At 48.3% G+C, this 17036-nt stretch overlaps 1 protein-coding gene across 3 annotated transcripts in view; it reads right to left on the minus strand.

Moving 5' to 3' along the window:
• LOC132766783 (phospholipid-transporting ATPase ID-like) overlaps nt 1-17036 on the minus strand; it is a 104876-nt gene that overhangs the window by 23774 nt on the left and 64066 nt on the right. For all 3 annotated transcript variants that reach the window (XM_067464731.1, XM_067464732.1, XM_067464730.1), the window contains 4 exons: nt 13029-13194; nt 12748-12936; nt 12218-12333; nt 10821-10985 (listed from right to left, as the gene is read on the minus strand). In XM_067464731.1, coding sequence (XP_067320832.1) covers nt 10821-10985; nt 12218-12333; nt 12748-12936; nt 13029-13194 — 636 coding nt within the window. The remainder of the gene's footprint in view (nt 1-10820; nt 10986-12217; nt 12334-12747; nt 12937-13028; nt 13195-17036) is intronic.

Consider the following 17036-nt stretch of genomic DNA (forward strand, 5'->3'; position numbering starts at 1 on the left):
TGCTGGAGCTAGGTGGGAATGTTTCAACTGACCACCTTGATTAGCATTTGATTGCCTGGCAGTGCCTGGAGCAATCTTTTGTTGAGAGGTGATTATATGTCCTTGTTTGTTTCCTCTCTGTTTTTGTGCTGTTCTAATTTTAGAGGTTTTTTTAATACTGGTAGACAGATTTTGTTCATTTTCATGGTTTCCTCCTCCTTTCTGTTGAAATTGTCCACATGCTTGTGGATTTCAATGGCTTCTCTGTGTAGTCTGACATGGTGGTTGTTGGAGTGGTCCAGCATTTCGGTGTCCTCTAATAATATGTTGTGTCCAGGCTGGTTCATCAGGTGCTCTGCTATGGCTGACTTCTCTGGTTGAAGTAGTCTGCAGTGCCTTTCATGTTCCTTTGTGCAAGTTGCACAAAGAATCAGTGCAAGTTGCACAAGATTGCTCCAGGAACTGCCAGGCAATCAAATGCTAATCAAGGTGGTCAGTTGAAACATAGATGAAACGTCAGGAGAGAAAGCCTCTAGACCATGGCTATATAGCCCAAAAAAACCTACCACAGCTCACCAATTAAAATGGTCAGTTGAAACATTCACACCTAGCTCCAGCAGACAAGAGTCCTTTGTCCCACCCTGGTCTTTCCACAGATATATTATAAACCCATATTCCTAGTTCCAACAGACCTCACTACCTCTGAGGATGCTTGCCATAGATGCAGGCGAAATGTCAGGAGGGAATGCCTCTAGAACATGGCCATATAGCCTGAAAAAACCTACAACAACCCAGTGATTCCGGCCATGAAAGCCTTCGACAATACAATTTCCTCTTATTCATGCCTCATTTCTATCTCTTCCTTTGGTCCTTTCTGGCACTAGCTCTTGTCAGTATCCCTCAGCAGCCGGTTCCCCTTCTCCCCCTCCTACACCTGCTTGTGACTAGGCATTTCCCTTTTGAACTTTCCCTTTCCCTGAACTCTCTGCTTTGGTTGGTGATTTTCCACTCCAGGCCCTCCTACTCCCTTCACTCTCCTTGAGAAAAAGGGCCAAGGGCCCCTTAGGCACCTCTACGCTACTCTGGCCATTGAGGGGAAAGAAGCTTGCACACTCACTTAATTAGCTGCAAAAGGCATGCTATTTGCAGCCTTATTTCTTGCTTTGCAGCTCAGTCCCCTTTTGCTCCTGAGTCACTCAGGCACACCAACATTGAGATATCCTTAAGATTTATTTATGTATTTACTTTGCTTCTATACGGCTGTATCTCAAGCCCGAAGGCGACTCACGGCGGTTCACAAACAGTAAAAACAGTAGAAACAGCAGTGGTTCCATACAACATAGAACAATTGACTTAACACATTATCCATAAATTACCAATAAGCCATTACAATGCACAATTATTACAAAAAACAACCGTACCCAATCTTCTCATCATCCAAGCGTAGTCCAGGTTCCTCGTCCATTGTTCCATTCCTATGTTCCATTACCAGATTGCACTAAATTACTCAAACGCCTGCACAAACATCCAGGTCTTCACCTTTTTGCGGAATACCATTAGAGATGGTGCCAGTCTAATGTCCGCAGGAAGGGCGTTCCACAGCCGAGGAGCCACCACCGAGAAGGCCCTCTCTCTCGTCCCCGCCAGCCAAGCTTGAGAAGCAGGCGGGATCGAGAGCAGGGTCTCCCCGGAAGATCTCAAAGTCCTGGTGGGTTCATAGGCAGAGATGCGGTTGGATAGGTAGCTTGGGCCGGAACCGTTTAGGGCTTTAAAGGCCAACGCCAGCACTTTGAATTCAGCCCGGTAGCAGATTGGTAGCCAGTGGAGTTGGCGCAACAGGGGGGTCGTATGCTCCCTGCGCTCCGCTCCTGTTAAAATCATGGCTGCCGAACGTTGGACTAGTTGGAGCTTCTGAGCTGTCTTCAAAGGCAACCCCACATAGAGAGCGTTGCAGTAGTCTAAACGGGATGTAACCAGAGCGTGGACTACCGTGGCCAAGTCAGACTTCCCAAGGTACGGGCGCAGCTGGCGCACAAACTTTAGCTGTGCAAATGCTCCCCTGGTCACCGCCGAAACCTGGGGTTCCAGGCTCAGCGATGAGTCCAAGGTCACACCCAAGCTGCGAACCTGCGTCTTCAGGGGGAGTGTGACCATCCAACAAAGGCTGTAACCCTCTACCCTGTTCGGCCTTGCGACTGACCAGGAGGACCTCTGTCTTGTCTGGATTCAGTTTCAATTTGTTCGCCCTCATCCAGACCGTCACAGCGGCCAAGCACCGGTTCAGGACCTGGACAGCCTCCTTAGTAGCAGGTGGGAAGGAGTGACAGAGTTGGACATCATCCGCGTACAGATGACACCGCACCCCGAAACTCTCCTTTTCTCTCCTTTTCGCCGCCCAATCTAAGATTCTTACTGAGAGGCTACACAAGCTCATATTTTCTGAGTAACCTTAGCAGGTTATTATAACGAAAGCCCAATAACCCCGTTTCAAAGTGGGATAGACGAAACCAATTTTGGTGTATGGATGATTACATGGGTAATCTTAGAACCAGTTTGAGGCCTGGACAGTGTGCACAAGCAGTAGATGAAGGTGGCCTCCAATGGGTTCTCGGATCCACACTATCGGCAGCTTTACAGCATGGAGAATGCGGATGTGCGCATCGGCAGAGTGCTTTGGGTTTCTCCACAGTGAGTCGCATGCTGCGGAGTGATGTGGTTTAGACATGCTAATGCACATTTGGGGCTTTAGAATCCTAGAATCATAGAGTTGGAAGAGACCTCATGGGCCATCCAGTGCAATCCCATTCTGCCAAGAAGCAGGAATATTGCATTCAAAGCACCCCTGACCCTCCGGTGGCACAGTGGGTTAAAGCGCTGTGCCGGCAGGACACAGGTTCAAATCCGGGGACAGCGTGGATGAGCTCCCTCTATCAGCTCCAGCTCCTCACGCAGGGACATAGGGATCACTGAAACCTGGTGGGATGACTCCTATCGCTGGAATGTAGATATCGAGGGGTATAACCTCTTTTACAGAAACCGAACAAAGGGGAGAGGAGGCGGAGTAGCCTTATATGTCAAAAACTCTTATGCTACAGAAGAGATTCAAGACAGCAATCTGGGAAACCAGCTTGAAATCATCTGGATAAGAATCAAGGGAACTGGGACTCAAAAAGATGTCGTTGTAGGCGTCTACTACAGACCCCCAAGCCAGGAGGAAGAACTTGATGAAGTCTTCTGCCAACAGTTGACCAAACAGGCACAGAGAAGAGATGTAGTAGTCATGGGCGATTTCAACTATCCCGATATTTGCTGGAAAACAAACTCGGCCAAGAGTACAAGGTCCAACAAATTCCTCGCTTGCCTTGCAGACAATTTCATGGTCCAGAAGGTAGAAGAAGCAACAAGGGGATTGACTACTCTTGATCTCATCTTAACAAATGCGGAGGACCTGATCGATGCGGTCGAAGTGGTAGGATCCTTAGGGGCAAGTGACCATGTGCTCCTGCAATTTGAGGTACAAAGGAAGGCCGAAACTAAGACAAGTCAAACCCGCATTTTGGACTTTAGGAGAGCTGATTTCCAAAAAATGAAGGAAACGCTGAGCAGCATTCCATGGACACAGATACTAAAAGACAAGGGAGTTACGGATGGATGGGAAATTCTCAAGAGTGAAATACTCAAGGCGCAATTGCAAACTGTGCCAACAAAGAGAAAAAATAGGACAAGTGCAAAGAAGCCAGAATGGATGTCCAAAGAACTTCTAACTGTGCTAAGACACAAAAGAGACATGCACAAGAAGTGGAAAAAGGGAGAAATCACCAAAGAAGAATTCAAACAAATAGCCAACACCTGTAGGGAAAAGGTCCGCAAGGCTAAAGCAAAAAACGAGCTCAGACTTGCCAGGGACATTAAAAACAATAAAAAGGGCTTCTATTCTTATGTCAGTAGAAAAAGGAAAAACAAGGAGGCGATAGGACCTCTTCGAGGAGAAGATGGGGCAATGCTGACAGGGGATAGGGAAAAGGCAGAACTACTTAATGCCTTCTTTGCCTCGGTCTTCTCACAAAAAGAGAGTCTTCAACCTCAGCAAGATGGAGTGGATGAGGGTTTGGAGGACATCCAACCCCAAATTGGGAAAGAAGTCGTTCAGGAATACCTGGCCGCTCTTAATGAGTTCAAGTCCCCAGGGCCAGATCAACTACACCCCAGAGTATTGAAGGAACTAGCGGAAGTCATTTCGGAACCATTGGCAACCATCTTTGAGAGTTCTTGGAGAATGGGAGAAGTTCCAGCAGATTGGAGGAGGGCCAATGTGGTCCCAATCTTCAAGAAGGGAAAAAAGGATGACCCAAACAACTACCGTCCGGTCAGCCTCACGTCGATACCGGGCAAGATTCTGGAAAAGATTGTTAAGGAAGTGGTCTGCAAACACTTAGAAACAAATGCAGTCATCGCTAATAGTCAACATGGATTTATCAAAAACAAGTCATGTCAGACTAATCTGATCTCTTTCTTCGATAGAGCTACAAGCTGGGTAGATGCGGGGAATGCCGTGGATGTAGCGTACCTGGATTTCAGTAAGGCCTTCGACAAGGTCCCCCATGACCTTCTGGCAAGGAAACTAGTCCAATGTGGGCTAGGCAAAACTACGGTGAGGTGGATCTGTAATTGGTTAAGTGGACGAACACAGAGAGTGCTCACTAATGCTTCCTCTTCATCTTGGAAAGAAGTGACAAGTGGAGTGCCGCAGGGTTCCGTCCTGGGCCCGGTCCTGTTCAACATCTTTATTAACGACTTAGATGAAGGGCTAGAAGGCATGATCATCAAGTTTGCAGAAGACACCAAATTGGGAGGGATAGCCAATAGTCCAGAGGACAGGAGCAGAATTCAAAACGATCTTGACAGATTAGAGAGATGGGCCAAAACTAACAAAATGAAGTTCAACAGTGACAAATGCAAGATACTCCACTTTGGCAGAAAAAACGAAATGCAAAGATACAGAATGGGTGACGCCTGGCTCGAGAGCAGTACGTGTGAAAAAGATCTTGGAGTCCTCGTGGACAACAAGTTAAACATGAGCCAACAATGTGACGTGGCGGCAAAAAAAGCCAATGGGATTTTGGCCTGCATCAAGAGGAGCATAGTGTCTAGATCTAAGGAAGTAATGCTACCCCTCTATTCTGCTTTGGTTAGACCACACCTGGAATATTGTGTCCAATTCTGGGCGCCACAATTCAAGAGAGATATTGACAAGCTGGAATGTGTCCAGAGGAGGGCGACTAAAATGATCAAGGGTCTGGAGAACAAGCCCTATGAGGAGCGGCTTAGGGAACTGGGCATGTTTAGCCTGAAGAAGAGAAGGCTGAGAGGAGATATGATAGCCATGTATAAATATGTGAGAGGAAGCCACAGGGAGGAGGGAGCAAGCTTGTTTTCTGCTTCCTTGCAGACTAGGACGCGGAACAATGGCTTCAAACTACAAGAGAGGAGATTCCATCTGAACATTAGAAAGAACTTCCTGACTGTGAGAGCCGTTCAGCAGTGGAACTCTCTGCCCCGGAGTGTGGTGGAGGCTCCTTCCTTGGAAGCTTTTAAGCAGAGGCTGGATGGCCATCTGTCAGGGGTGATTTGAATGCAATATTCCTGCTTCTTGGCAGGGGGTTGGACTGGATGGCCCATGAGGTCTCTTCCAACTCTTTGATTCTATGATTCTATGATTCTATGACATGAGAGAAGCCTCCCACAAGGATGTTAAAACATCACAACATCCGGGCGTCCACTGGGCAACGTCCTTCCAGACAGCCAATTCTCTCACACCAGAAGTGACTTGCAGTTTCTCAAGTCACTCCTGACACGACCAAAAAAACCCTAGCCTTTGTCATTATTACAGACTTTCTGCCAACTTTGCTTATCTTGATTTAAGGCTTAAATGGCCACTGTGGATGTGGACGTGGCCCTTGCCTGCACTCTGCCCTGGACCGTGCCTTTCCCCACAACAAGGCTGGGCGTGGCCACAGGATCTGGTGCTTTCCTCCCTCAGAACCTCATAGCATTAAGTCATGGTGATTAAAGTTCAGTCAAACTGCATTAATTCTGCAGTGTAGAGGCACGCTTACTCCTTGGGAGGATCCGACTGGACTCAGGGCTGCACCTGGCCAAGCAGAACAGCCTGGCACTCCAACCCACAGGCAGCCAGGCACAAAGCGTTAGGAAACCTTGGCCAGAGAAATACATTGCTTTTTAACATCTACATGAAACCGCTGGGAGAGGTCATCCGGGGTTTTGGAGTTGGGTGCCATCTCTACGCGGATGACACACAACTCTACTACTCTTTTCCACCTAATTCCAAGGAGGCTTCTCAGGTGCTAGGTCAGTGCCTGGCCGCTGTGTCGATCTGGATGAGGAAGAACAAGCTGAAGATCAATCCCGACAAGACAGAGGTCCTCCTGGTCGATCGTAAGCCGAATCGGGGTATAGGGTGGTTACCTGTGTTGGACGGGGTTACACTCCCCCTGAAGCCACAGGTCCTCTTGGATTCCTCGCTTACACTTGAGGCTCAGGTGTCGGCGGTGTCCGGGAGGGCCTTTGCGCAACTGAGACTTGTGCGCCAACTGCGACCATACCTCGTGAAGGCTGATCTGGCCGGGGTGGTCCATGCCTTGGTCACCTCTAGAATGGATTACTGCAATGCGCTCTACGTGGGGCTGCCCTTGAAGACGGCTCGGAAACTTCAATTGGTCCAGCGGGCGGCAGCCAGGATGTTAACCGGGGCTCATTATCAAGAGAGGTCTACCCCTCTGTTTAAGGAGCTCCACTGGCTGCCTTTTATTTTCCGAGCCCAATTCAAGGTGCAGGTGCTCACCTACAAAGCCCTAAACGGTTCGGGACCACCCTACCTGCGTGACCGCATCACCATCTACGAACCCACACGCTCGTTACGGTCATCCGGAGAGGCCCTGCTCGTGATCCCACCCACGTCGCAAGCGCGCTTGGTGGGGACGCGGGACAGGGCCTTTTCTGTGGCGGCCCCTAGACTCTGGAACGCCCTCCCAAAAGATCTCAGACAGGCCCCCACTCTAGCCGTTTTCAGAAGGAATTTAAAAACTTGGCTGTTCCGTTGTGCCTTCCCAGACTAGGAATCCCCATCCCAAGTCCTAGAAGCACTTTAGCACAACCAATGTTGCTGCACACCGCACTTTTAATCCTACGTTCCTCCTGCCATTTCAGCACTTTTAACCCTGTACCCCACTGCGCCGGCCGAACCACTTTTTGATAGTGTCTTGATGTATTGTCATTGTTGTTTTATTTTGCTTAATTGTTTTGATTTGCTTTGTTTATTGTTGTGTTATGTTTTCTATTGTATTGTGTTTTGAGGCTTCGGCCTGTGTAAGCCGCATCGAGTCCTTCGGGAGATGCTAGCGGGGTACAAATAAAGTTAATAATAATAATAATAATAATAATAATAATAATAATAATAATAATTTGGGGCACCCAACCCTTCCCTTACTCCAGCTTCCATCATCCCTGGTCCAGCTCCAGATTTAAATGCTATAGATCAAGAGCTTTAGGGTCAGGGCCCTGAAAGGGAAGCCCTGCCTGTTTGTATTTCGAGAACGGCCTTCTCAGGTCTAAACTTGGACTGTGTAACCTCAAGAATGATTGCAAATGGGATGGATGCCTGGTTTAATTTGTTGTGTAAGAGGAGTCCTCTCTTGATTTCTGACCGACGTTCGGGATCGTTGGGAGGTGCAATCAGGACAAATCCAGCCTTCTCAGGGTGAGTGGAGAACAAGCCCTATGAGGAGCAGCTTAAAGAGCTGGGCATGTTTAACTTGAAGAAGACAAGGGTGAGAGTAGACATGATGAGGGCCATGTATAGATATGTGAGAGGAAGCCACAGGGAGGAGGAGGAGGGAGCAAGCTTGCTTTCTGCTTCCCTGGAGACCAGGACGCAATGGAACAATGGCTTCAAACTACAAGAGAGGAGATTCCTCCTGAACATGAGGAAGAACTTCCTGACTGTGAGAGCCGTTCAGCAGTGGAACTCTCTGCCTTCCCCGGAGGGAGTGTGGTGGAGGATCCTTCTTTGGAAGCTTTTAAGCAGAGGCTGGATGGCCATCCGTCAGGGGTGATTTGAATGCAATATTCCTGCTTCTTGGCAGAATGGGGTTGGACTGGATGATGGCCCAGGAGGTCTCTTCCAACTCGAGGATTCTAGGATTCTATGAGTCTATGAGTGGGAGATATGGACACTGCCTGCTGGTTTGCCAGCCGAGGGTCTTTGGTGGTCCTGTGGCCCCCGAGACCCAGCTGCCAGAGGCTCAGCCTGACCTGTCCTTTGCTACCCGATTTGCTGTGAGTCCTGTTTGCTTTTAATTTAATCCTCCTGGCCTTTTTAATACCACTTTCTCTCCAAGCTGTGTGTTTAATTATAATTATAAATTAATTCTAATTTTGGCTGCCTTAGACATCTGTGTAAACACGGGAGGAGAAAATACTGGATGCATGAGTGTGCAACAAGCATGGCCTCGTGCCTTTCTCCCTTCTGGAGGTGACTAATTGACTCCGTGGGGTTTATCTGCATGTGGAGTCACCCTTCCGGCACCGAGCCCATAGGCCTGCTCTGGCTGCCATGAAGGCACCTGCATTGAGACGTGGGTTCAAATGCTGCGTGCCGTCCACCCAGACGCTATAAGAAATAAAACTGTGACGTGCTTCTCTCTCTGTCTGAGCAAACTGCTGGTGTCTTTCTTGAGAAGCTTGAGATACTCAGCAACTGAGGCTATTACTGGTTTTAGACACCAAAAAAGGATATTTATTTATACAAAGTCCTTGCAGACTTGGTACAGTTCATCAAAGTTCCAAACAAACAGTCAATAGACGAAACCACAGAGATATTCTTTCTTTCCTTCAGTTACTGAGGTAACCTTTTCCCCAGATGGCAGGTGAGATTCTGGAATCTTTACACCCTAACCCTAAGCTGTTATGGTTAGAAAAAAGCAGGTTTTTCCCCACCTATCTCTCTATATAAACATGATGTAAATCTCTCTATATAAACATGCTCTGTGCATAATGAGTACCTTCAAAACAAAAGAACCAATGAACGAAATCACACCAAATTTGGCAACAAAACATCTCACAACACAAGGAGTGACCATCACTCAAAAAAATATGTTTTTTGTATTGTTGAAGGCTTTCATGGCTGGAATCACTCAGTTCTTGTGGGTTTTTTCGGGCCATATGGCCATCTTCTAGAGGCATTTCTCCTGACGTTTTGCCTGCATCTATGGCAAGCATCCTCAGAGGTGAGGTCCACCTTCACCTCTGAGGATGCTTGCCATAGATGCAGGCGAAACGTCAGGAGAAATGCCTCTAGAACATGGCCATATAGCCCAAAAAAACCCACAAGAACTGAATTATGATTTTGTCATTTGGGAGTTGTAGTTGCTGGGATTTATAGTTCACCTACAATCAAAGAGCATTCTGAACTCCACCAACGATGGAATTGAACCAAACGTGGCACACAGAACTCCCATGACCAGGAGAAAATACTGGAAGGGTTTGGTGGGCATTGACCTTGAGTTTGGGAGTTGTAGTTCACCTAAATCCAGAGATCACTGTGGACTCAAACAATGATGGATCTGGACCAAACTTGGCACAAGCACTCAATACGCCCAAATATGAACACAGATGGAGTTTGGGGGAAATAGACCTTGACATTTGGAGTTGTAGTCATTGGGATTCACAGTTCACCTACAATCAAAGAGCATTCTGAACCCCACCAACGACAGAATCAGGGCAAAATTCCCACCCAGAACCCCCATGCCCAACAGAAAATACTTAAGACCATCCAGTCCAACTCCCTTCATCAGGGCAAGAAAATGTCATCAAAGTCCTCCTGACAAAGAGCCACCCAGCCATTGATATAGATAGATAGATAGATAGATAGATAGATAGATAGATAGATAGATAGATAGACAAACAGAGAGATATAGTATCATAGATTTGAAAGGGACCCCTAAAGAAGGATAATTAGGAGATATGATAGCCATGTATAAATATGTGAGAGGAAGCCACAGGGAGGAGGAGGGAGCAAGCTTCCTTTCTGCTTCCCTGGAGACGAGGATGCAATGGAACAATGGCTCCAAACTACAAGAGAGGAGATTCCACCTGAACATGAGGAAGAACTTCCTGACTGGGAGAGCCGTTCAGCAGTGGAACTCTCTGCCCCAGAATGTGGTGGAGGCTCCTTCTTTGGAAGCTTTTAAACAGAGGCAGGATGGCCATCTGTCAGGGGTGATTTGAATGCAATATTCCTGCTTCTTGGCAGAATGGGGTTGGACTGGAGGATGGCCCAGGAGGTCTCTTCCAACTCTAGGATTCTATGAGGCTGGATGGCCATCTGTCAGGGGTGATTTGAATGCAATATTGCTGCTTCTTGGCAGAATGGGGTTGGACTGGATGAAGGCCCAGGAGGTCTTTTCCAACTCTTGGATTCTAGGATTCTATTCTATGATTCTATGAATTATGTGTTGCATGTTTCAAAGTGGGCAAACCAGACAATCTCCACATCCACACTGACAAAGAAACAACAAAAATGCTGTTTACCCACAAGCAGAAAGAAATTACATATATTAGAAACCAACACTTTCTTCTTACTTTATTTTCCAGATCAACAGGCTGGGCCACAGCAACGCCTGGCAGGAGATAGCTAGTGGCCCCAAGGGGTCTTTACCAGTGGCCGAGCGGCTTTGCCCTCTCCTTCCTGCCTGAGGCTTCCCAATGGGGCCAGCCCACCCGTTCCCTTGCGCCCCCCTCCCCTCTCCCCGGACCCTCCATACCGTGAGGTCTTTCTCAATTTCCTCGTACAGAGCGGACAGCTTCTCCTCCCGGCCGTCCAGGGCGATGCTGGCCTCGTGGTGACGCTTCTGCCAGGTCGCAAAGTAGCCCGGCTCCAGGGTCCGGTAGGCCACCGCCAGTGTCCGGAGGCCCTCCCCTGCAAACTCCTAGGGAGACGGGGGCCGAGAGGGCAGGGGTCGGCCACTGGACAGATGGGTGGCCGTAGCTCCAGCCCAGAGGCCCTGGACCAAGAACTGCCCCCTGGAGCGTTTCTCAACCTCCCTAATGCTGCGACCCCTTAATACAGTTCCTCATGTTGTGGTGACCCCCAATCAGCAAATTATTTTCATGACAACTACACAACTATAATTTTGCTACAACTATAATTTTGAATCATAATGTAAATATCTGATATGCAGGATGTATTTTCATTCACTGGACCAAATTTGGCACAAATACCCAATACACCCAAATTTGAACACTGGTGGCATTGGGTGAGGGATCAATTTTGTCATTTGGGAGTTGCAGTTGCTGGGATTTATAGTTCACCTACAATCAAAGAGCATTCCGAACTCCACCAATGATGGAATTGAGCCAAACTTGACTCACAGAACTCCCCTGACCAAGAGAAAATACTGGAAGAGATTGATGGGCATTGACCTTGAGTTTGGGAGCTGTAGTTCACCTACATCCCGAGAGCACTGTGGACTCAAACAATAATGAATCTGGACCAAATTTGGCATGACAATCAATATGCCCAAATGTGAACTCTGCTGGAGTTTGGGGGAAATAGACCTTGACATTGGGAGTTGTAGTTACTGGGATTTATAGTTCACCTACAATCAAAGAGCATTCCGAACTCCACCAATGATGGAATTGAGCCAAACTTGACTCACAGAACTCCCCTGACCAAGAGAAAATACTGGAAGAGATTGATGGGCATTGACCTTGAGTTTGGGAGCTGTAGTTCACCTACATCCAGAGAGCACTGTGGACTCAAACAATAATGAATCTGGACCAAATTTGGCATGACAATCAATATGCCCAAATGTGAACTCTGCTGGAGTTTGGGGGAAATAGACCTTGACATTGGGAGTTGTAGTTACTGGGATTTATAGTTCACCTAGAATCAAAGAGCACTCTGAACCCCACCAAGGTTATAATTGGGTCAAACTTCCCACACAGAACCCCCATGACCAACAGAAAATACTGTGTCTTTGGTGACCCCTCTGACACCCCCTCGCGATCCCTCCAGGGGTCCCGACCCCCAGGTTGAGAAACACTGCCCTGGAGGGTTTGGGTCAGTGGAGGGGTCATCGCCCATGCATATAGGGAGGACTCGGGCGCCCCAAGGGTCAGTGGTAGAGACATCAAGGTGAGACAGGGAGGCTCCACTTACATCCAGGTGGTTGGTGGTCTTCTCCATCATGGACGCAGAGGAAGGGTCCAGGAGTTCAAACAGAATGGTGTCCGCACCTTTGCAGTAGAGGGTCAGCTTGCCTTTGGGGCAGCGTACTGGGAAGAGGAAAGGCAGGGAGGGAGGGAGGGAGGGATGGATGGCCCAGGCCAGAGAAGGCCCAGCAAGGAGCAACGGTCAGCGCAAAGGGGTCTGCGGCCATGCCTGTCTTTGCCCCACTCACCCAAAGAGCCACCCTCCCTCTCTCCCTCAATGTAACTGCAGGGACGGATCTTCTCCCACCAAACTCAGCCACAGCCATGGCTATTTGGCAAGATTCCTATCCAAAGGGACCCCCTCCCCACACACACACACACTTTTCCACATCCAAGGAAGCACACAGCATCGCAGGCACCCACGGCAGCTTTCTCTCACATCAACAAGCACACCAAGTGCAAAGGCCTCTCTCTCTCAGAAACATGCGCCTTGCAGTTCAACCCTTGGCACAGATAGCATTGTGGACGCACACGCACCAATGACGGACATCCTTTTGCGCACGCTGTTGAAGTCCAGGATGGCCAGCAGCTCGTAGACCAGCGTCTTGCCCATCTCCACCACCGTGATGGTCTCCGGGGTCCGGGCGCGGAAGACGAAGCCAAAGTTCCTGGCGGCCGTGACCAGGGCCCCTTCGTCCGGAGACTGCGCCTGGTAGACCAGCTCGCCTGCGTCACAAGAGGGATGGACACTGCCTCACTGGCCGCAGGACCGCACTGCCCCCTCCCCACCCGGCTGGCAGGCCGGGCTGACCGCTGACCTTTCTTCTTCTCCTCGGGCATGACCGTGTGGCAGAGGGACAGCAGGCGGAAGAACTGGTGGGTGGCCGGGTCGCCCTGCCTGACCGCCTCCACCAGGCTGTGGTCGTAGAAGGTGAACTTGGGGTCGGCCAGCGGGTTGAACGAGAAGTCCACTTTGGAGGAGCTCTGCAAAGGTCAAGGATTCGTGTCACGCCCCAAAACTCTCATTGTCCCCCCACCTTTCGCTTCCCTTTGACTGGACACCAAAGGTGGGCCTGGCTCCCAGAGGGTCCAAACACATCATCATCATCATCATAATTTAATTACTTATTAATCGCCCTCCATCCAAAATGCTCTAGGCAATTTACAAGCTAAATTGTAAAGGATAAAAATACATACATACAGATATTGATAAAATTAACATAGATCAAAAGCTCTAGCAAAAAGCCAGGTCTTAAGTGGGTTGTAGTAGTTTTTTCGGGCTCTATGGCCATGGTCCAGAGGCATTTTCTCCTGACGTTTCACCTGCATCTATGGCAAGCATCCTCAGAGGTAGTGAGGTCTGTTGGAATTAGGACAATGGGTTTATATATCTGTGGAATGATGTCCAGGGTGGGACAAAGGACTCTTGTCTGCTGGAGCTAGGTGTGAATGTTTCAACTGATTCTCCTGCATCTATGGCAAGCATCCTCAGAGGTAGTGAGGTCTGTTGGAATTAGGACAATGGGTTTATATATCTGTGGAATGATGTCCAGGGTGGGACAAAGGACTCTTGTCTGCTGGAGCTAGGTGTGAATGTTTCAACTGATTCTCCTGCATCTATGGCAAGCATCCTCAGAGGTAGTGAGGTCTGTTGGAATTAGGACAATGGGTTTATATATCTGTGGAATGATGTCCAGGGTGGGACAAAGGACTCTTGTCTGCTGGAGCTAAGTGTGAATGTGTTGTTGTAGGTTTTTTCGGGCTGTATGGCCATGGTTTAGAGGCATTCTCTCCTGACGGTTTGCCTGCATCTATGGCAAGCATACTCATTGGTTGGGAGGTCTGTTGGAACTAGAAAAAAAGGGTTTATATATCTGTGGAATAATGTCCAGGGTGGGACAAAGGACTCTTGTCTGCTGGAGCTAGGTGTGAATGTTTCAACTGACCACCTTGATTAGCATATAATGGCCTGACAGTGCCTAGAGCAAACTTTTGTTGAGAGGTGATTAGACACAAGCATGTGGACAATTTCAACAGACAAGAGTCTGTTGAAATTGACTCTGGGCATCATTCCACAGATATATAAACCCATTTTCCTACTTCCAACAGACCTCACTACCTCTGAGGATGCTTGCCATAGATGCAGGCGAAACGTCAGGAGAGAAAGCCTCTAGACCATGGCTATATAGCCCAAAAAAACCTACCACAGCTCACCAATTAAAATAGTCAGTTGAAACATTCACACCTAGTTCCAGCAGAGAAGAGCTCTTTGCCCCACCCCAGCCATTCCACAGATATATAAACCCTTTTTCCTAGTTCCAACAGACCTCACTACCTCTGAGGATGCTTGCCATAGATGCAGGCGAAACGTCAGGAGAGAATGCCTCCAGAACATGGCCATACAGCCCAAAAAAACCTACAACAACCCAGTGATTCCGGCCATGAAAGCCTTCGACAATACAGGTCTTAAGTGCTAGGGTAAAAGGCCCTAATACAGAGGGTGCAGGTCAAATGAGAGCCCAAATACATCAGTAAAAAAGCAACAACAATACAGACAATAAATAAATTCATAAACAAAGCAATTGGACTAATTATAATAAGAATATAATTTGGAATAATAATAATTATAATTATATTATTATTATTATTATTATTATTATTATTATTATTGGAGAGGCAGAATGTCTCCCTCAAAACATGGGAGAGAACTTGGGAGTGAGGACTTGGGGGAAACTCACTTCCTGCAAAAGAACAGGATGGTTGGAAATTGGTTCTGCGTCTTGGCAAAGATACACTGGATTTCCCGGCCAGGCTCAGAGCTGCTCTGGCAAACACGGCAAGAACCAGCATTCAGATAATCCCAAATCTTCCATCTCAAAATGTAAGTCATTAGTGTTGTCCCTGTTTTTTTAAATTTTAATTGCTTGTATTGTTGTTATTATTGCTTGTATTTTTGTATTTGGGCTTGGCCTCATGTAAGCCCCACTGAGTCCCTTGGATCACTAAAATGATCAAGGGTGTGGAGAACAAGCCCTATGAGGAGCGGCTTAGGGAACTGGGCATGTTTAGCCTGAAGAAGAGAAGGCTGAGAGGGGATATGATAGCCATGTACAAATATGTGAGAGGAAGCCACAGGGAGGAGGAGGAGGGAGCAAGCTTCTTTTCTGCTTCCCTGGAGACTAGGGTCTGGAGAACAAGCCCTATGAGGAGCGGCTTAAGGAGCTGGGTATGTTTAGCCTGAAGAAGAGAAGGATGAGAGGAGATATGATGAGAGCCATGTAGAAATATGTGAGAGGAAGCCACAGGGAGGAGGAGGAAGCAAGCTTCCTTTCTGCTTCCTTGGAGACTAGGACGCGGAACAATGGCTTCAAACTACAAGAGAGGAGATTCCACCTGAACATGAGGAAGAACTTCCTGACTGTGAGAGCCGTTCAGCAGTGGAACTCTCTGCCCCAGAGGGAGTGTGGTGGAGGCTCCTTCTTTGGAAGCTTTTAAACAGAGTCTGGATGGCCATCTGTCAGGGGTGCTTTGAATGCAGTATTCCTGCTTCTTGGCAGAATGGGGTTGGACTGGATGATGGCCCAGGAGGTCTCTTCCAACTCTTGGATCTTGGTTGTTGTTGTTGTTATTATTATTATTATTATTATTATTATTATTATTATCAAGAACCTGGTGTGGATATTTCGTGTGTTTATGCTGAAACCCGGGTGGACCTGGGCTGTCACACACACACAGCTTTCTAACGCAACAGATGGCCACCACATCCCAGCAGATACTCCCGTCCTATTTTGCTTCCCCAGGAACAGTGCTGAGCTGCTAATGTTACATTTGATGTCATTCACCAGAAGACGGCGTAGAGCCAGCATGGGCAAACTTGGGCCCTCCCTCCTTCCAGGTATTCTGGACTCCAACTCCCACCATTCCTCACAGCCTCAGGCCCCTTCCTTTTCCTTTTTCCTTTCCCTTTCTGCTTAAGCGGTTGAGGAGGAAAAGGAAAGGATGCGAGGCTGTGAGGAATGGTGGGAGTTGCAGTCCAAAACACCTGGAGGGAGGACCCAAGTTGGCCCATGCCTGGGTTAGAGTCATAGAATCCTAGAGTTGGAAGAGACCTCCTGGGCCATCATCCAGTCCAACCCCATTCTGACAAGAAGCAGGAATATTGCATTCAAAGCACCCCTGACAGATGGCCATCCAGCCTCTGCTTCAAAGCTTCCAAGGAAGGAGCCTCCACCACACTCCTCAAGGGGCAAAGAGTTCCACTGCTGAACATAGAATCATAGAATCCTAGAGTGGGAAGAGACCTCCTGGGCCATCCTCCTGTCCAACCCCATTCTGACACGAAGCAGGAAAAATGCATTCAAAGCACCCCTGACAGATGGCCATCCAGTTTCTGTTTGACAGCCTCCAAAGAAGGAGCCTCCACCACACTCCGGGGCAGAGAGTTCCACTGCTGAACAGCTCTCAGTCAGAAAGTTCTCCTTTCTTGTAGTTTGAAGCCATTGTTCCCTTGCGTCCTCGTCTCCAGGGAAGCAGAAAACAAGCTTGCTCCCTCCTCCTCCCTGTGGCTTCCTCTCACGTATTTATACATGGCCCTCATCATGTCTCCTCCCAGCCTTCTCTTCTTCAGGCTAAACATGCCCAGTTCCCTAAGCCGCTCCTCATAGGGCTTGTTCTCCAGACCCTTGATCGTTTGAGTCGCCCTCCTCTGGACACATTCCAGCTTAGGGTCAATATCTCTCTGGAATTGTGGTGCCCAGAATTGGACACAATGTGATTCCAGGTAAAGTGGTCTAACCAAGGCAGAATAGAGCATGGGGAGCATGACT

Source organism: Anolis sagrei, chromosome 2 (assembly GCF_037176765.1).
Source record: "Anolis sagrei isolate rAnoSag1 chromosome 2, rAnoSag1.mat, whole genome shotgun sequence".
Classification (NCBI taxonomy): domain Eukaryota; kingdom Metazoa; phylum Chordata; class Lepidosauria; order Squamata; family Dactyloidae; genus Anolis; species Anolis sagrei.